The sequence below is a fragment of the Anopheles funestus genome, chromosome 2RL (genome assembly GCF_943734845.2).
Source record: "Anopheles funestus chromosome 2RL, idAnoFuneDA-416_04, whole genome shotgun sequence".
NCBI lineage: Eukaryota > Metazoa > Arthropoda > Insecta > Diptera > Culicidae > Anopheles > Anopheles funestus.
The window spans coordinates 25,702,201-25,722,009 of NC_064598.1; the positions used below are offsets into that span (position 1 = coordinate 25,702,201).

Consider the following 19,809-nt stretch of genomic DNA (forward strand, 5'->3'; position numbering starts at 1 on the left):
AACGCATAGTCGTAAAGAAGGAACGGAAGACCATCTTTAACACAGTTTTGGATAAGGATTTACCAATACACGATAAACTGCTGTGTTGGAGCAGAGGTGACCGTGGAGAATATAACTATACTTTTTTCTAACAGAAACAATTTATCATAGGTGTGAAATTAAGATAACAAACTTCAAAATATCTCTTTAGTTGGTGTTCTAACTATAATTTGCGACAGCACGGAGGGTGTTTAATTGATGAAATGCTAACAGATTCTAAAGGATGATGTTCGCTAAGCAGGTGCTCTTACAGATAGATTGACCAAGCTTATTTATATTATAATAAATTAATATCTAGGGGATTTGTTGAAGACTCTTGGTTGATAGATACAGAATATTCAATTTCCCGGCTTTGTTAATGGAAATTTCACAAACGAGAACGTTCGCGTTGCATCTTCATCATTTCTTAATGCGACGAAAGAAAAGATGCTGGTCGCAATAAATTCGCCATCCTAACAGAACCAGCCAGTTTGGCGCACGAAGCGATAAAACATATTCGTAAATTATCGCCAGTGACAATATCATGCCCGGTTGCGCATCAACGCAACTCTGTTTTAAAGAAGAATTTAAACAGCTTTTTCCCGCAAAGAAGTATCAACCAGTAAAACCCGAAAATAAACCTGAAACATATCATTTGTATGCTATGTTATGTCCGTATCGTTTTTTGTTGTACGACGATCGTTTCTATTACAATTTTTTGCTCCGATTTTTAGCACATTGCAGTCACATAACATTGGGGAATCCTTACGGTAACGTTTATGTTTAACTTGTGGCGACTGATCAACGATATGTTTGCGTTAATCATTTTAGGTGACGGAGATAGAACGCGCAAGGGATGGTTGGATTAAGCCACAAATGTACGTTCCTTATGATAAGAGGCACGAAACACGTGCGAGTCGTAGTTTCGTTTTTTTTCACCCTTGATTTAGCGTGCCGATCAAAGAACGGGCACATGTGCGGTGGTGGCGTGTGGCACACGAATTTAAACAAACAACTGTGCGACATCAGCGTTGCGAAAATTCCCTAGCTGTGTGTGCCATGTGTGCACGATCGTACGACACATCCAGCTTTGACAAAGCGCGAGCCAACGAAAAACCTGAAAACGGAAGAAGAAAATTATTTTATGCTTTTTTTGTGTGCAAAAAACAGATATTTGTTTATGCTTGCAATGATCGGAACATAATTTTAAGGAGGACTATACTGTAGTAGCCAAAAGCTGACTTTTGGCCTAAGAATCGTACAATTTTGGACAAATTGAGCAATATAATTTAACCATTTGTATTTTGTTTCGTTAATCTCCCATCAAACGTTTTCCGTCGTCTGTTCAGTACTCTTGAAGGCATCTGTTTTGTAGCAGAATCGTAAAGCCAATGATATCCATGTCATCAACGTATATCAGGATTGGCATATAGACGATTGTTCCCGAACTTTTCACGGTGAATGAAAAAATAGTGGCCGATTTTATCTATTTGATCTAAAGTATGCCAAAACGAATTAATTATTAACACTCAACAAGTAAATGTATAATGGATATTTCTCACTTTCAATTCCCCAATAAAGCAACCTTCATATTGTTTCGACTTTTCGATAATTTATTCCGATTAATCGCCATTTTCTTTTTCTAAAATTTTAATCAAGAGTGTTAATTAAGACATTGGATAATATTTAACCGTTTTATCGATAATCTTAATTGTTAAACAAAATTCTATGATTGTATCATTTAACCATCTATAAGAGTTTCTGTTTGTGGCTAAGTCTTAATCAAATCTCTTTCGCTTCCGGGTTCATCCTTAAGTTCAACTTTATTTCGCTACGTTACCACTGAGGGACTAGAAAACCAGTGTACACGAAAGAGAGTAAGGAATCGAAATCAAACTCCTATATCACTAGCTCTAGTAATTTGTAGCTTTTAAATCTTTCGATTGTTGACGAGCCATTGCGCTGGTGCAAATGTGTTCGCCATTGTATTATCTTTTCAGGAAACGCTAGGAAAGTTGAAAGTAGAAACGAAATACAGTGGAGACAGATAAGGGTGTCGAGAGGAAATGTTTACAGTACAGTTGAGAAACAGAAAACAAAGGAAAACGTGCTCGGGAATGTGTTGTCGTAGGTGCAAGGCGTACAAAACGGCGTTGCTCTAAACGCCGGCTGCATTTTTTTTTGGTAACATTTAGTTAGAGGGTACGCAGCTGTTCGTACCCATGGGCTCCAATCAGCCGTAGGCAACCAGCTATTGATATCTAAAATCCCCGTACACATATTTACAACAGCACGCTGTCAGAAGCGATCGATCTTTCCGTGTCCGATGGCTGCCGCCCATTCATTGGGCGCACATCAACAAACGAACACAACGAAACACACTCACTAACGTACATTTAAGTCCCACCCATTTGCTATTACGTTTCGAAAGTAATCTTAATAAGGATCGTTCACTAACTAATATCGTCTTTTCAGTAGCTGTTTTGCGCCTTCGTGAGGCATGTACCTTCACGTCACAACCAGCAAAATGGTTGAGAAGAAAAAAAATGGTAGCGTAACACATAATTAAAACCTTTTGTCTTATTTGCATGCCATTTCGGAAGGTATCTGTCTAAACGCCCTCTACACTTCCCGTATCGGTAGCGGATGGGCTTCCGAATTGAACACATACTTGTCAAGATCGATCTCGTTTCGATCGTCACTGAACAACAGATAGAAATACTTAAGCGTTTCCCCAAGCCAAAAGCTTTCCATCATATCGCGGGGCCGCGTGTTGAGCGGATTTTTTACATTACCGATTGAGGTGTAACCGTTCTTCACTTTCGTGTAGCGATTAAACGCTTCAAAGATTGTCCAACCCATGTCCTGGTACGTACGGTTACCCGTGATGGCGTAGAAGTAGTAAAGACTTTCAATGAATTCCGGTCGAAGCAGATTGTGCGCATCGTTCGTCTTCACGTAGATGTCCGTTTCGGACTCTCCGTTCACGTTAAAGTACGATATTTCGGGCGCTAATTGTGTCGATTGCTTCATGTACGTTTGGTAGCACGTTTCTAGCAGATCGGTAGCTAACCGCAAATGCGTCTTCGGCATTCCATTCTTATAGCCGAGCAGCAGCGTACCGGGTAGGTAGCAAGTAAGGTGATCCATCTTAGGCTTGAAATCTTTCCCATTAAGCAACTCGCCGATGTAGACGTGTTTTTCATTGGGAGTTGTTCGAACCAGTTGATTCAGGACGCCACGCATAGACTGCTGATAATCCTCGATTAGGCTATAAGGAAAGAAAGGGTTTAGGACATGGAATTTTAAACTAGAGACATAGAACCGCGGAAGGATAGACTCACTAATCATCAGCCTTTTTGCCAGTCTGTAGCCACTGCTTCAGCAAATACTCGTAATAAGAATCAGCTCGAGCCCCTAGTGAAATTGTAGCAAAGTTGCGAAACTGACCCGTATTCGCGTTGATAAAGATCGGTACCAATCCTTCATTTTTGTCCAGTTCATGTATTTTAAGATTCACCCGTGATGCCACCTGTAAAGAAATGCAACAATTAACGTCCAAATATCCGGCGCGTTTTCTTGCGATCGTTACATACCTTTTCGAAAATGGGATTCTCTGAACTGCGCGATAAGTCACGAAATTCGAGCTGAATGGTCGTTACCTCGCTCGTGGAACTGTCCGGTGACCATTTGGGTGCGTGTGCAGCCAACGAACCGATGTTCACATCCGAAAATGGTATGCCGGATGGTGAATCGAAGCATGGCAGTAAACGGTTTCCGAGATCAACCGCTTTGTCCAAGAACATACGATCACCACTCAGATGGTACGCACTCAGCAGCCCACCAACAACGCGAATGGTCACTTCGAAAAGATTTACCTCGCGGTTAACATCAAACTTTAAGTACTTTTCGATCCAGGCGCGCGCTTCGTCGAACTCGTCTTGCAGATCCATAATGTAGAGTGTGTCGAGCGAATCTACCAGCGTTAGGCCGAGTCCGAACCAGTCGGAATAACCCATCGAAATGGGTTTCAGATTATCATGGCCCCAGGCGTACTCTTTGTAGCCCTTCCACGAATGTTGTACCGCTTCCACCACGGCTCTTTGTCTGTCGTTTGTAGGACCCTACAATTAAATGTGATCAGTATAAGTTGGGGAACTTTTTCTATTGAATTCACACACAATTCTCATCTCGTTCGGGACGATACAATTCACAAAAGCATGCAGACAAACTTTATCCAGCCACCAAACACCATACACACATACCTTAAAATCTTTCGCACCAGCAAACGGCACACGACGGTTTTCCTCCAGTACGTTTTCTTCGTTGTCGACGATCTCCTTCGGTTCGTTATGCACAATTTCCAGCTGCATAAGATTGGCTTCCGGTTGCTGACCCACCGATTTCACAAGTGCTTCCTCCGTCGGAGGATTTGCTAAACTGTCTGTGAGCTTGATCTCTTTTACCATAGAAGAGGCAAATCGCTCATGCTACATGTGGTTTGGCAACATGAAACAATTACAGCAAACATCGTACAATAGCAAAACATGGAGGACGCAATGCGCGGAGAGACAAAATAACAACAAAAACAGGACGAGTTTAAGGCTTAATATCTATGTTCTGGACAGACTGGTAGGAAAGCAGAATGTATATTACCCTTTCCTTAAATGGTGCTATCTGGATGTGCTCCATAGGATCAATCGCATCGGAGCTACGGGACGGATCGTTGAATGGTAGCACAAAAAATATGACGTAGAAAATGCACATACCGGCCAGTAAGATGCAGGCTAAATTCTTTTGGAATCGGGACAACTGGTTCCAATGCTAGAAGGAAAAAAACATATGGATTATCCGTTGAACTATGATTCCCTTCGTTTCATTGCATACGTACTCGTTTTAAACTTTTCCTAGAGCTAACATTCCCAACGATTATCGGATCATTGCTGACGGGTAGAATCACCGATACATGCTCTACTTTGGCGTCCATCGTTCCGTTCTACTCGTATCTGGCGAAATGCAAATGTGGGACACAAGAGTGCCCGCGTTGCTGCGTTGGCGACAATTGTACGCACCGTCAATTTTCAGTCAATTCAATCACTTTTTATCTATCTTTGCCCAGAAAGCTCATCGTGGTTTTGTTGGTTCAAGTGCACAAGGATTCACAGAATCAAGAAGGAATGCTGGAGGTACAGAATTAGCCTTCTCTTGTCTAGCCGGAAACTTTAACCGTACAACCGTTACCGGTTGTTGGTCGAGCGTATAAAGTGGACCGCGGCTGCTACATGAATTTAGACAATTTTTTTGCTAACAATTTGTGCGAATGTTATTTATATCTTCTGCGATAGCTGCTGATAAAACGTCAACAAATATGGTAGATGACGTTTGTTGTTTCGTTTATTCCTTGCAGATTACTACTGGAAGAACTTTGTTCCGTGAATAGATCGGGCTGTGTTGTAAAAAAGTTCAAAAGGACAACTTTTGCAACTAATAAGTTCAGAAAATAAAATGTTTTATAGATAAAAATACAGGATTAGGAGGTATAAAGACTATTTAACAAGCGATACATAGCGATATTTTAAATGATGTTGCTACAACTAACGGCTATAAACATACACCACATGATTGGTTGAACTGTCAGTGCCAATCACAAACGGGATTTAATATTCTGAGCGCGTTGTGTTCTTCGAGACCGGTAAAGTTTTGCAAAAATGATTGACACAACTGTAATCCTCGGAATTTCTGCTACTCTCGTTTCCTTTGTTGCGGGATACGCTATCGCAAAAATACCACGTCCTGGAAATACAAGCTCTACTACTTCGAAAAATCATTCTGCCGGAGATAATGGAACGGATAAGGTAAACAAATATGCCGGCGATCGAGTTGAATGCAAAGTGGAGGTATAAATACAATCAATAGGCTCATGTAATGTATTTTTCTTTAGGTGTTTGCCGACATGGGTGGCGAGTATAAGATGGTGCTGGTAGTACGGAATGATTTGAAGATGGGAAAAGGAAAAATAGCGGCACAGTGCGGTCACGCGTCCGTTGGTGCGTTTGAAAGTGGGCTTCGTAATACGCCAGCAGCAATTCGAAAGTGGCAATCGAGTGGACAGGCTAAGATAGCACTGAAAGTTGAAACTGAGGTGGCCCTGATGGAAATCTTTCGTGCCGCGAAGGCAAACAAGCTTAATTGCTGTTTAATACGCGACGCCGGTCGTACGCAGATTGAACCGAACACAAAAACCGTGCTTGCAATTGGACCAGCACCGAATGTGGCAGTGGACAGTGTGACGGGACATTTGAAGCTATTATAAGGTCGTAGGTAATGCACCACACAACGGTATGGTCGGTCCGTTTGAACATAAACTGAGGGGACAGTGCCAGCCTCTTATACCGGAAATAGTCGGCTATTAGGCTGCGCAGTTCTGCATACCGACAAGGGCTAATGAGCCAAACAAGAAGATAAGCTAACGATAAAAACAAATCGCTTTTATAAAGCAAAACGAAAAAGGAGTCATCGTTGTCTTTCTGCCAGAGATTATCCGAATTCAAAAAGGTGAGGTAAAACAAGTTTTTATTTGAATATTAAATTTCCCACTGCAAGGCTAAACCTGGTTAGTCGATACTTAACTAGCTTACTGTAAACTCACCAGAAGGTCATGGTACATCGTTTAGAACCAAAGATCACCACCTTCGTCATTATCATCGTTTTCATCGCGTACTTCATCCATTTGTAAGTTGCTCTTTTCATCATCACTATCGGAAATTGCCAAATCGGAGTGCAGCGTTTGAAGTGCCGGAAGAGTATTCGGTTGTTGCTGTTGGGTTTCACTGTCCGCTGTCTGACTCGTATCGAGCTGATCTTGAAACTGCTGTTGTTGTTGCAACTGCAGCTGCTGATCTTTACCACCCTCTCTGTCCTGTCCACTTTCTTGCGAGTATTCGCTGTGTTGGTTAGATTGATCGATCGAATAGTTTGCTTCCGACAATGGTTGGTTGCTGCCGGCTTCATTGCGACCTGTGTCGATTTGTGTTTGCTGTCGGTTTGACATTCCCAAGAAATCGCTCGGATCGTAGTTGGGATCGATCTCCATCGATTCTTCATGCGCGGCGTTGTAGTATTGTGCACTGCTAAGCTGCACCATCGCTTCGGCTGCTTGCTGGCTATCGTCCTCGCTCTGTGGTGGCATCATGCTTGAGGTGGTGTTCGATTGTTCCAGAGTTACAGATACACCTTCATTGTCACTTGTTCCAACTTCCTCAAATTCTTCATCATCTGTTGAATATTGATGATCTGCTCGTAGGAAAGATGAATGAAAATTGTAGTAAATGTAATTAAAGAAATAAGACATTTTTGTGTTTATGAACCGCACTAATAACATCATTGCTTTTGTAATACTTTCCGCACGAGAGTGTTGATAAAGTTAAAGTAGTCGACCTGTGCGCAACTTACCTCGTTTTTGAGTAGTGACCAAAGGTAAGGGTTGAAACAATTGATTCTGATTGTCATTTGCAAAGCTTTCCGGATTTGGCGAAGGGCGTGTTTCATTCAATCCGATCGGTATTCCACTGCCACTACCATATTCGGCTCCGTACTGATTTGAGGCACTTCCATAACCGGAAGGTCCTGCCATTTCGTCATAGTTCTCGGCGCCCAAATTCATCCAGTTCATTTCGTAAGCCGAAGCGGCCACATTGGGATGCATCATTTGCGAGTTTTCGGGCACCGTACTACTGCTGCTGCGAGATATTGCACTAGAAATTCCCGTACCGGACACAAAGCCACTCAGTCCGCCCATGCTCGAACCGATCATTGGCCCGGACCGATGGAAAGACGGATTAGCATTCGGGCGAACTATTGGGAATGGCATAGCCGATTCGGGATAGGACGATCCGTACGGTCGTCCAGCAAAATCTATTGCAGTTTTTGGGGAGGGAAAAATCTATCTTTAAATTTGGGTTCTCATCGCATACATTTATGTGTTGGCACATTTGTAATGAAAATGTGTTTACATATCGCAATCCGATGGAGACGCATGGTGAAATTGAGATGCATTTAGTAACGGGGATAAACCAACACAGAAGAATGGCATGAAGCATAGTGTAGAGTAAACACAGAAACGGACCGCATGAAGCGACTAATTCACATGTGGTTAATGGTAATACACTTATGCATGATTATGATACATTTTCTCCCCGTAAAATGTTCCGCAGATGTTAAATTGCCAATATTTCAAAGCAGTCTTGAAACGCGACTCTGCCTACCGTACACAATAAAACGTATTTTTGTATCATTTTGTGTAGATCCCTATCGACAAACTGCTCGCCTGAGAGTGAATTTCGAGTAAAATTCACGGCTTCACAAGCGGCTTCACAAAAGCTTCACAGCAGATCTTGTGAAGCCGTTTTTTGAGAGTGTGTGCGTGAGATTCATGATTTCATGAGCGCGTTTTCGTAAGGTTCATTTGTTCGCTATAATGTTCATTTTCAATCGTTCTTTCCGCACCGTTGATTTCCAACGGAGTAATGAAAACATTTTTTGGTTTTAACAAATGTTATATTATTTTTTTATTTTTTCTGGTTTTATGGCAAGCGTAAAAAGATAACAATTAACATGTACTGTTTTATAATCATAACAATATCAATATCTTACGCTTCATACCTTTTTTTCTATTCTTATCATCTACATAGTTTATACCATACCATTCCATCCTGGCAGCGTACAAGTTTCAACGCTCGTACTCTGCGCCAGCTTAGCCAGTGGTTTCTAATCCTGGTCCATATTATTCCGCCCACGATTTGTTACCGTTTTTCATAATCACGCGGCCAGTTTCGATCGGTGCAGCGTAAACAAATCATAAACGTGGACATTTTCCTCCTTCCAAGGTCAAGTTTCGAAGATATTCATATCCTGTATCAATCAAATCGGTCCAGGCTAAAATTTTCAATGGACCTTTCAGCGCGTTTCGAAACAAACTCCATCGTGCCTTTGAGTTTGGTATCGTGTGCGATCTTGATTTCATTTTGACCGCATTAACACGCGATTTTTTGCATCTTTCACTCCATTTTGTATCTGCAAATGGAATCTTAGACCGATATGGAAGAGATAAAAATACGTATGTCAGTTAAGTATTAACAAACGTTATATTTAGGCATACTTACGTATAACAAACGGCGAAAAACAAGGTTGGAACCTTGTATTATTGGAACCAATAATATTCTCGTATCGAGTGGGGATTCCTGTCATACAAGAAAAAACAAGATTATTAATTAATTTTTCTATAATTTGCTAAAAGTATAACATATTACTTACTCGAGTTAGTTTATGATTCGACCGACCTTCACCTTTGGCGGAGTATGTTATCCTGGACGGAGGATCAACGACAAACTTTATCGGTCACGGTTTGTAGAGGTGCTAGGTGCAGATAGAACATTGTCTCCTTCGAATTTGAGGCGTAATTCTTACGGAAATCAGATGTGTACGGAGGACTGAAGGTGTTTTGCCTGAAAAAGTATGCTTCATTAGATATACATACGAAAAACAATACAACAATCGTCCATAAGAATGGACAATACTTACCTGAAAGGACTGTTAATTGACTGATAGATTGCCACAACAAACCAAGGTCACGCACTGTGAGCAGAGCGAAGAAAAATCCAATCCAGCGCCTATGTATAGTGTCAACAAGAGCGGTTTCCACTATCCTGTTTGTTGAGCAATGAAAATAAGGAAGATTAGGACACTGACACTTCTTCGAGAATCGTTAGCTGCGATACAAACCGATTTAGAACCGATCAGCAACAAAAACAACCAATATTAAGGTGGGCTTGTCTTTCACTTCCATTAGCATGTGCATCATCGAACTGGATAATCACGAGCCTGTCTAGTCGTTTGTTCTTTTCAAGTGATGCGAAAAAGATGTGGCCATCAATTCATACGCCCTATTCGAGGGCGACCAACAAGAAGTATGAGTCAGCTGCAAGAGGAAGAGGATGCAGAACGTTCAACCGACCGCGTTAGACGCCATGGCATTGATTGTACAGGGATCCCAACCTTTGAAGCAGTAGGCCAAAGGGACGCTTGGGGCACAGTTGTTAGAAAACACGCGCTTTTCTCCTTTGACGAAGTATTTCACACTATGGCACTTGAATCCTTCCTGCTTCCTTATTTGTGTACAACAAACCTCTAGGTATGAGGATTGGCAACTGTGGCCATATGTCCCCACGCATTGCTTTTCCAATGTCTCGAAACAACTTGTCCTGCTTCTGCATCGTCGTATTCAGCCGAAGTCTGCGCCATCAGGTCATCACGCTGGCGGTACAACTTACCAGTGTCGGCACAGGAATATCCTTTTAGAATTAGAACTGGAACAACTTGGCAAACACTATTTCACAATCGAATACACAGTCCACGAACTAACGCAATCCACAATTCACTAACTATTCCCGTATGAAAATGTACAGCGACCGAGCGAAAACAGAAAGACAGATTTTTAGCCTACTACGACCTTTTTGAACATTCATTCGACACACGCCGAACTCTATCGCGATACAGCCAGCCACGCACACACTCTCATTTTGGGGTGATTCGAGCAAAATTTTCACCCCCTTTTCAAAAAATTCATCCATCGATGAACACTTTGTCGATAGGGCACACTCTCATTTTGGGGGGATTCGAGCAAAATTTTCACCCCCTTTTCAAAAAATTCATCCATCGATGAACACTTTGTCGATAGGGATTATACAAATATCTTTCTTCGACTAGAATTGCTCTGAATTGATTCACAGAATTGCAACGCCTGAAGTTATGCATTTTGCCACATTTTGGTTCTTTTTGAATTGGTTCAATTAAGTCAACGATTTTTAAACCCGAACGAGGGCTTTCAAACCATTTTACAATTAATAATCTATGTCCGTTATTAAAAAAAAACATCTTTTGCATATTTCCACGCGTTCGCTACCAAGCCAGCCAGTCAAGAGAAGATATTCAGCAGTACGGACAATTTGGTTATGAAATTTTGAAAACATGATCAACAGCATGCAGTGTACTGCAAGGGATGAAATTATTTCAATGTACGTTAAACATGATATATTAGTTTACAGAAAATGTGAACGATAAACGCACGCTGTTTTATATACATAACCACATACAACACAAACCTCCGGATGAGCAGAGATCGACAATAGTAAGCACATTATGAGATGCGCTGCTTTTTCGATTATTAATGATGTTATCAGACACAAACAGTTCACAAACACACCCACACATACACAACAAAAGGCAGTCGAGTAACATAAAAAAAACGGAACATATTTCTTCTTGGTACTTACCATCACCCTTGGCGGCCTTTCGTTGACGCGCGCGAGCACGCTTCGCTTCAGACCGAGCAGCCCTGGAAGCATCCGTCGAAGAAGGTGGCCGATCAGGATTACTATCGTTACCGCCATCGTCTAGATCGGGCGATGATTCTCGTGAACCACCCGGACCACCCTTCATTTCCTGCTCGTCGTCCTCCCAGTCCATGTCGTCATCCTCGTTGCGAGCCCGTTCCTGCACTAGGGCAATATTCTTTTCCAGCTGCGCTACGTTATGCTCCATCCCGTCCAGTGTCAACCGTGTAGCTTCCACCATTTGGCGCGCTTGTTTGGTAAAGTTCGCCTCAGCACCATTGTACTGTTCGCTGTTATCCGCGATTAGTTGTAAATCGGCTAGAAAATCGGCCCTCGAGTGATAATTGTGCGAGGCCACCTTTTTCGATACCTTTTCCAGATCCATCGGACGTCGAATGATAGTGTAGTAGTCCTTCACTAGCCGCTTGTTGACCGGTTTCAGGAATGGCCAACTTTCGGGCATCGCCTTCAGTGGACCATTCACGTACTCTCCCAGGATGTACGATAATGCGACTTGATCATCGTCGTCCAGCAGTGGATTGATGCTCTTTTCTAGCCGCGCCAGTCGCTCTTCGCGTTCCTGTACACGCTCCTTACACTTCTGCAGCATGCGCTGGGCCGCAACCGTGAGCGAACTCTTCGCACCGTTGTATAGCGAAGAGTTCTCCACGATTTGATTTATGTCTATCAGAAACTCTTCCCGATTCTGATACTTCTTCTGCCGTATGTTGTCGCGTATAGTTTGCAAATCCATCGGTTTCTGCACAATGCGATGGTAGTCGACGACCTGTTTGGCGTTGACCGGAAACATGAACGGCTGTACATCCGGCATATCACGCAACTCGTTCAGAATTTGTTCCAGCACGGACGAAAACACAACGACCGGATCGGTACGCTGGCGGTTCGTTGTTTTGTTGTGTCGCTGCAGATAATCACAGTGGGAATCACCGCCCACTCGGCGACGCTTCTTACCCACCGCCTCTTTGGGCACTTTCAGCAGCAACGTACGCCGCTTTACGTCCTCGTGGCGTTTCAACAGTTTGCCGCTTAACTTCACCTTTGTACCATCGACGTTCACCAGATCACCTTCATCATCCGCATTGAGCTCCTTCTCGATCTCCTCTTCCTGCTCTTCGGTCATTGCCACGTTCAGCGAGGGTGTTGCCATAATGCCCGAGTACTGCGGACAGGCTTTGTTAGTACGCATATGTCCAACCTGCCCACAAGCGCCACATTTCAGCTTCAAGTCCGGTTTGATCTTGGCCTTTCGACGGGACGATGATGATGGGCTGTGTTCCTTACCTGGCCCAGACAAATTGCCGCTACCTGACGCTGCACCGCCCGTGCCGGACGAGTCGAGATTGCGCCCCGATATATCCAGCAAGCGGTTTGAAAATGGTTTCGGAGTGTTTGTTTCACGATCACCAAGGCTGATCGGTGTACCAACCGAATTATGTGGATTCTGCATTTGCAAACCGATCTTTTGCTGATTGCGCTTGATGCGTCGCAATTGCTCCTGAATGCGCCGCTTTTCCCGTTTCATTTCCTCCTTCTGTGCCTCATCGAGGGTCGCAAACTGTCGAATGAAAGCTTCGTCCTTGGTGGTACGAATTTTCACATACGCATCAATTACCGGGCTACGGCGCACCAGCTCGACACGCGTGTATTCGCGTCCTTCGGCATTCTTGAATGTGCGCGTTATTTTCAATATCTTCGCCATACTCGACTGCTGTTCGTCCTTCAATCCTTCCTCGTCCTTTTTCTTCTTCTGTCCCGATCCACCCTGCTCTTCCATGATCTTTCGCAGCAGCTCTTGACGCTCCTGCTCTTCCCGTTCGAGCGAGAGCTGGGTGGATGTTTTCTTGTTCGCTAGCATGTTTTCCAAATTTTTGCCCAACTCCTCCAGATCGGACTCTTCCGATGCGGTCGATTCACCTTCATCTGTGGAAAGAACTTCGGACGACGCCAGCACACGGTTCTGTAGATCGAATATGCGTTGACATTCTTCCTTGTAGCGCTCCTGATGTTCGGCGATCGAGAATCGATTGCCACGCGAAAACTTGTCCATGCCTTCCTCGCCCGCTTTGGCTTTCTCGGTCGAGAGTGTACGCACGACATCGATCACCTCCCAGCGGGACAGTTTCTTGATTTCCTCTTCGGGTACTTGGAATTTTCGCAACAGTGCTTTTGCATTGTTTAGTGACAATCGGCGCAAATCGGCGTCCGTTCCTGTTACGGTGCGTTTCGGTTGGCTTTCCGTTTCTTCTTTATTTTGTTGCTGCAACAAATAAATAAAAAATTATTTAGTTGTAATAGTTAACTCCAGCGTGCCGTAAACTATACTCACGGTCGGTTTGTTGGGCATTCGAACGTAGGAAAAACCTTCACCACATCCAGTTGGATCAGCCGGTCCATTCAGCTGCAGAATGCACTTGCCACGCATTGCCTGAATGTAGGCACGGGTCGTATTCCACGGTGCAACCTTCACCTCATCATCCATCTTCAGCTGCATCTCCTCATCGTCGTCTTCCTGTTGGGCGAAGATAAACTTTTCCCCGTAGCCTGCATCCTTAAGCCGCTGTTCGGCGGCGATCATGCTAAAGTACGCACAGCACTGTTCCGGCGATACCATCGCTCGTATTTCTTCCTCCGACGGCAAACGAAACTCGGGTTTAATGACCCAAAAGTTCGAATCCATACCCGTACGCTTAAAGTCTGCACACAGCTTCAAACGCTTCCGTATGCTGCTCTCCGAATGCGCCGGGAACGCTTTCTTGATATCGTCCATTCGAATCTTGCGCGGATTGTCCTTGCTCTTCCAGAACAACCGATAGATAAACACTTGCAAAAAGTCGCGCACGAAATTGTTCGCACGCTTCGAGTTTGGTCCGGGTACCTCGTACAGTGGACATTCCTGGCCGGCCGTAAACAATGCGTCCACTTCGCGCACAAAGTAACTGTTACGGGTGCGTATTACAAGAAAATCCGTTTCATGGATCGTATGCGGATAGATCGGCGCTCGGTACATGTTATTCTCAATCGCTTGAATGCAATGGCCATGGTGAAGAATACCAAGGAAAGGCGATGTATGCGCATAATGCGTCTCACCGAAGCGGAATTCGGGCGGACCAGGATCTTTACCCATTTTGCGTTTGTAGAAGTTTTTAATTTTCGAGGCCATCCCGACCTGATTCATCAGTGGCGGATGTTCTTCACAAAACTCGATCAGAATCAGCTCACCGTCCCGACCGGTTAGATCTTCGGGAGTACGCATGAAGAAGACATCACCACCGCCAGACGCAATACGTTCCAGATCGCGCTGTTTAGCCTTTTTCTTGATGTGCTTCTGTAGAGGCAGTACGGGTTGCGGATTGGCCGAAGCGAGTGCACCGTACGAGTACTTCTTCATCGGCAGTCGGTGGAACATGCGTAGCTTCATCGGTCCCATATGCGTTGGGACGAACGGTGCCCGCAGCTCTACCGTCGGTGTCGAGTGCTGCAACAAATTGCCACCACCAACCTTGATTTTAAGCGTCGCTTCAGTCGACTTGGCCATGTAGTACACATCGTTGGAAATGTTGTACGGATCACGGTCGGGACTTTTGGGAGGCGGTGGTGGTGTATCCTCTGCCAACACATTAATCACACCCGCCTTACCCAGCAAAATCTTCGATTTCTTTACGTGCGGATGTGGAATCTTTACCTTCGGCTGTGGACCAGTGTTTCGCACGATTTTCGACGGATCAATATCGTCCGGAATGCAGAGAATGATGTTCTCATCGTTTGCATCAAGCGTCAGCACCTTTGGCTTCGGGATCTTCGTTACCGCTTCCGCGTCCCATATTACATCGTCTTCCCATTTGTCGTAGACGAGCTCATCGTTCTCCACCGGGAAAATGCTGTACCAAGCGTCCTCATTTTCTTCTTGCGCCTTTTGTGCCGCATTGATGATCATTTGCGTTTTGCTCAGCTTACTTGCGGACGATGATTTCGTGCCGGTGTTTGCTGGTGACGCCGGGATAGTTTTTCCCGGTTGACTAAAAGCACCGGCCGTTCGCGAACCGCTCGATGGTAACCAACCGGCAGCGTTTACCTTTGAGTTGAGTTTTTGCAGCACCTTGTGCTTGATATCGTTCCCGTCCCACACGACATCGTCTTCCCAGTGTAGCTGGGACACCATCAGAAACGCATCGTCCGGGAAGGTTTTGTCCGTGACAGACGTTACCATGGGTATTGCTTCCAGCTTGACCGGATCCGCTTGTTTGAAGCCGTAGTTGAAATCCTCTCCCGTGTCCGGTACATCCAGCATGTCATACCACTTCTGAGCCGGACCATAACGCCAATCGGCTACCTTCGGTTTCGAATCACCCTTGCTGTCCGATTCTTTGTCTTTCACTTCCTTTTCTTCGTCCGCTTCACGGCTGGTAAAGCGCACTTCATCGTCCGATGCCCACATGTCCTTCGGGGGCAGTGGTGCATACGTTGGTGTGAAATATTGTCGTCGCCTTGGCTCGTCAGAATCTGACGTAGAGTCCGAACCGTCGCGGGGTTTCCGTGAGGATGATTGTGATTTTTTGTTACGGCGCCGTCTCACACTGCGCCATATCTGTGGCAGACTGGAAAGCTTGCCCGGTCCAAACAAGCGTGAAAAACGCAACACCTTGTCTGGACGAAAATCGGGGAAGAATTCGCGCACGTCCACATTCTGATACTTGGATGGTAACATTGCAGCTAGAGGAGTTTCCAGCTTTTTCGGTTTATCTTTAGAAGCGTCATCTGGGCTTTGTGAAGCGTTTGTGGCTGTTCCATCGCCACTAACCGGTGCCGTTGGTGGTGGCATAAGTTCTTTATCGTCCACCCCGCTCCCACTGGCATTCTCTTCCTTGACTGTGGATGGGTCAGAAGCGGTTCGTGCTTCGACGCGAGTACAAGGAATAGCTGCTTCTATATCATCTACATCGTCTTCAACTTTTATGTCCTTTATCTCCTCATCTTTATCGGCATCCGTTTCTTCCTTCTTGATCGCTGGTGTTTGTGGAACGGCCGATTCTTCTGCAAGCTCTGTTATGTCCGAATAATCTACCGCACAGTCAGCTTTGACTCTGTAGTTCGTACCATCGCTATCGTCGTCGTAGCGACGGTGCCTTCGATCGTCATCACTGGAGGACGAATCATCGCTATCGCTGAACGCACGAGACGGTTTATCCTCATCGTCATCCTGCAGTACGTCGGCCAGAAACGACGATAGGCCCATGCGGGAAAGCGACGAAAGTTGCTGCTTTGCTTCCTCGTCAAGAAAATCGCCATCAAGGTGTCCATGTTCATCGACATTACCGAACAGGAAACCGGCCAAATTAAGGCCTCCCTCGTTTTCGTTGTCACTATTACTGTTGCTCATGTTGGAATTCGATGAAGCTATCAGTGATAGAGAAGTGCTGAATTGTTGATGTTATATTTGCTTATGTACCCAAGCATATTGCCGGCATCGTAATAGCTGACAAGCATTCAAGGCAACACTGAAGGTGTTTACGAAAACACTAAACTGGAATACACTGTACTGCGGTAGACTACACACAATGAACGGCTAATTCTATTGGACCTTTTGCACAACCGTTTCTTCTTTCTAAAAAAACGAATTTTTTCTATTTAATGTTTGTTATTCCTTTGTTATTTTGGCAAAATTGTAGAAAGAAAATATGCAACAAGCGCACTTGTTTTGAGCTGCTTCAACTCACAACTACACACATAATCATTTGTCATGTTTCGGAAACAATAGTCAAACTTCGGCTTTTTTCAAAATGTCAAAAGATCGTTCATAAATCTTGTGAAGCTTCAAGATTTGGAGAGAAATATTCGAAAAAATAAGATTTCTCCCACAATTGATACGGAATAAATTCCTATTATGAAAATTGTATTAGAACTTATTTATTGGTTTCACATAAGTACTTTATACAGGAAAAAGTTTTCACATGCGAAAATTGCTCAGAAAATACAGTGCTGCCAAGCGACCAACAAACACAGAAATGTGTCAAATTTGAACATTTTCTAAGCATGTGTTTACATCGGCAAACGACGTATCGGCAACGAAGAAGGACGCCAAAATAAAAATTACACTTGCCAACAGTTGTTTTCACGATGAATCAAAACGAAAAGTTAACGTTTGCAGAATTCCATCAGAAACTCTTAAAGTATTGCTCGAACGGTGCACGTTATTCGGCGCAAGAGAACGATATTCTTTCCCGCTTTGAAAAACTTATTGTGCAAAGAGGTTTGTTTTGCTCACCTTTAGCATACCGTACCGGAGGAATAATTTGTTGTTTTCTTTTTAGATGCATGCCTAGCTCAGTTGATTATAAGGAGAGAGGCCGAAATGGTGTGCTCGGAGGACATCAGCGATACAGAGCACCAGCTTGCGGAACTCGTGGAACGTTTGGAAAGCATTGAAAAGAAGTGCAAGCTTCTTACCCTAGAGCAGCAGTTGAATGATGCTGAAGAACGACCAGATAAGCAATTGCCTCAGCAGGAAGTCTTAGAACCGACTGTGGATAGCGCCTCTAATGAGTTGAACGAACAGTAAGCTAAATTCTTTGGGTTTTTTTATACATATACATACTCATAATACTTTCATGTTTGTTTAATTTTAGGACCCTCAACAGATTTCTGCGCAAGTTTTGCAATATCTATGCTCAATTTAACAGTTGCGTTGATATAATTCGTGCTTTCTCTTTAGCGGATAATCAATTTTTTGAGTTTAACTTAAAGGATAAGAATGTGTCTGAGTTGAGAGAACAAATTTGGTCTAGTTTCGCCTCCTCCAGTGTACATTTGGACTCTTGGGAAAATATGTTGTAATTTTAAGCTTGGACTTCGCTCTAGGGACACAATACTAACTATCATAACTTGTTTTTATGTGGCACTACATCTTCAAGAGGACTGTCATGTCTATTTTTCCTTGATTTCCTTTGTTTACCCGTGGCAGCATAGTCTGACCTGCGTGCAGAGCTGTGGTCTGGATTGGATTAGGTAAGAGTCCAATCGTGTAGGATCTGTACCGCTAGCACTTACTACTTATCATACTTATAAAATTACAATAAGGAGCAGAAAAAGGAAAAAAGTAAGCACACACAAGAACAGCAATTAAAGGAAGAAGATGCAATGTTACATTATCATTACTAATTGGAGTCAAGAAGTTTTACAGAAACAGATTTACCTTGTTGATGATCGTGAATGCAGCTGAAATTCTAATTTTGTAGCCTTTAATCAAGAGTCCACAAAATCATAGATTCATAGAAACTATTTTTAAATTGAGCCAAGATTTTACCACGAAGAAAGTATATTGAATAACTTTTTTTAATGAAACAGTGAAACAGTTTTATCACAATTCGACTCACTGAGCAAGAGTTCTGATATAGTATGGGGCGCTATTTTAAATTGAGATAAACTAGACTAATTCAATTGTAAATCTATGCTTAGAAATAAATATTTCTTAAAATTACTTTCAAATCAGAACACCACAGTAAAATCTCCCTCAGGTTTTTATTCCTCAGATAAGATTGAGTGGCTATTCTTTGCGTAACTTCTCTGTTCTTTGTATTATCTAGAGCTACACGCTTATCTTAATTCGATGAAAAAAACCGTTCTAGGTTAAACAGCATTAAACATCTGTCTCACATGGTTGCGATATATACTTTGTCAGCGTGCGCGGATACGCCGTTCATGAAGTCGCGTCTCAGCGCGCACAAAATGATTTTTATTATTCATTTATTTGATATTATGCACTGATTACAGAGCTGTACAGCAAACATTTGGGTACAAAGCCGTTAATTCAAAAATGAAATTGTTGCTACGCAGGCAACTTATATATTAAAATCATTCGCCAAAAATTGTACATAGAAAAGCAAATATGAATTAGGAACTAAAAATGGAACAGCTATTTAATCAGAAAAGAAGATTGAGTGATCGCTTTACGTCTGCCATGCTTAAGCCGGGAAACGCTTTTTAAATGGATGTTTCTTTCCCCCCAAAAAATATAGCTCCACTATGTAGCATAAGTATGTCGAGACAGTTGTTCAAATATTTAATATCTATGCTTTACATACATTTTTTTCTTCTACGGCTGCTATTATTGATAAACAGTTCAAGCTAACATCAAGAACGGCTCCCCACTATCCCAACCCCAACCCGCCGTTCGTGAAGAAACACCCCCTGAGGAAAATAAAAACCCACACCAGTGCAGAAGTTCGATACAAGTGCGTTCGTCATGGCCCACGCTTGCGCTGCAGCGCCAGGCTGGGTCGCTGCGGTGGCTTGAAGAAGGGCTGTTTGCTGTTTACACATCTATCGTGGACCGGTTCTCTTCCAATTCGTCCGTCCCGCGGTCGGTTGGCCCTCTTTCCCTTGC

General features: G+C 43.5%; 4 protein-coding genes and 1 long non-coding RNA gene across 8 annotated transcripts; 2 read left to right on the forward strand and 3 right to left on the reverse strand.

Moving 5' to 3' along the window:
• Positions 1-1,608: 1,608 nt before the first annotated feature.
• On the reverse strand, positions 1,609-5,544 carry LOC125765261 (endoplasmic reticulum mannosyl-oligosaccharide 1,2-alpha-mannosidase). 2 transcript variants are annotated; one of them, XM_049430196.1, is made up of 6 exons: positions 4,910-5,544; positions 4,675-4,842; positions 4,284-4,508; positions 3,615-4,142; positions 3,363-3,550; positions 1,609-3,289 (listed from the first exon to the last, which is right to left on the reverse strand). In XM_049430196.1, exons 1-6 carry the CDS (start codon positions 5,003-5,005, stop codon positions 2,641-2,643), a joined length of 1,854 nt encoding a protein of 617 aa, XP_049286153.1. In that variant the 5' UTR covers positions 5,006-5,544; the 3' UTR covers positions 1,609-2,640. The 2 variants fall into 2 exon arrangements, with proteins under 2 accessions (XP_049286153.1, XP_049286154.1); XM_049430197.1 differs by lacking the exon at positions 4,284-4,508.
• Positions 5,545-5,635: 91 nt separating this feature from the next.
• On the forward strand, positions 5,636-6,527 carry LOC125765262 (probable peptidyl-tRNA hydrolase 2). The gene is made up of 2 exons (XM_049430198.1): positions 5,636-5,873; positions 5,960-6,527. Exons 1-2 carry the CDS (start codon positions 5,727-5,729, stop codon positions 6,329-6,331), a joined length of 519 nt encoding a protein of 172 aa, XP_049286155.1. The 5' UTR covers positions 5,636-5,726; the 3' UTR covers positions 6,332-6,527.
• Positions 6,528-6,574: 47 nt separating this feature from the next.
• On the reverse strand, positions 6,575-17,160 carry LOC125765260 (transcription initiation factor TFIID subunit 1). 2 transcript variants are annotated; one of them, XM_049430194.1, is made up of 4 exons: positions 13,756-17,160; positions 11,349-13,686; positions 7,471-7,932; positions 6,575-7,311 (listed from the first exon to the last, which is right to left on the reverse strand). In XM_049430194.1, exons 1-4 carry the CDS (start codon positions 16,804-16,806, stop codon positions 6,689-6,691), a joined length of 6,474 nt encoding a protein of 2,157 aa, XP_049286151.1. In that variant the 5' UTR covers positions 16,807-17,160; the 3' UTR covers positions 6,575-6,688. The 2 variants fall into 2 exon arrangements, with proteins under 2 accessions (XP_049286151.1, XP_049286152.1); XM_049430195.1 differs by lacking the exon at positions 7,471-7,932 and having other exon boundaries at positions 13,756-17,159.
• On the reverse strand, positions 8,599-9,587 carry LOC125765263 (uncharacterized). The gene is made up of 3 exons (XR_007418530.1): positions 9,331-9,587; positions 9,180-9,257; positions 8,599-9,103 (listed from the first exon to the last, which is right to left on the reverse strand). It is a non-coding gene; the product is annotated as an uncharacterized LOC125765263 (long non-coding RNA).
• A 258-nt stretch (positions 17,161-17,418) lies between the features above and the next one.
• LOC125764828 (uncharacterized) lies at positions 17,419-18,917 on the forward strand. 2 transcript variants are annotated; one of them, XM_049429438.1, is made up of 3 exons: positions 17,419-17,676; positions 17,738-17,981; positions 18,053-18,917. In XM_049429438.1, exons 1-3 carry the CDS (start codon positions 17,544-17,546, stop codon positions 18,258-18,260), a joined length of 585 nt encoding a protein of 194 aa, XP_049285395.1. In that variant the 5' UTR covers positions 17,419-17,543; the 3' UTR covers positions 18,261-18,917. The 2 variants fall into 2 exon arrangements, with proteins under 2 accessions (XP_049285395.1, XP_049285396.1); XM_049429439.1 differs by having other exon boundaries at positions 17,420-17,676; positions 17,738-18,917.
• The last annotated feature ends 892 nt before the right edge of the window (positions 18,918-19,809 follow it).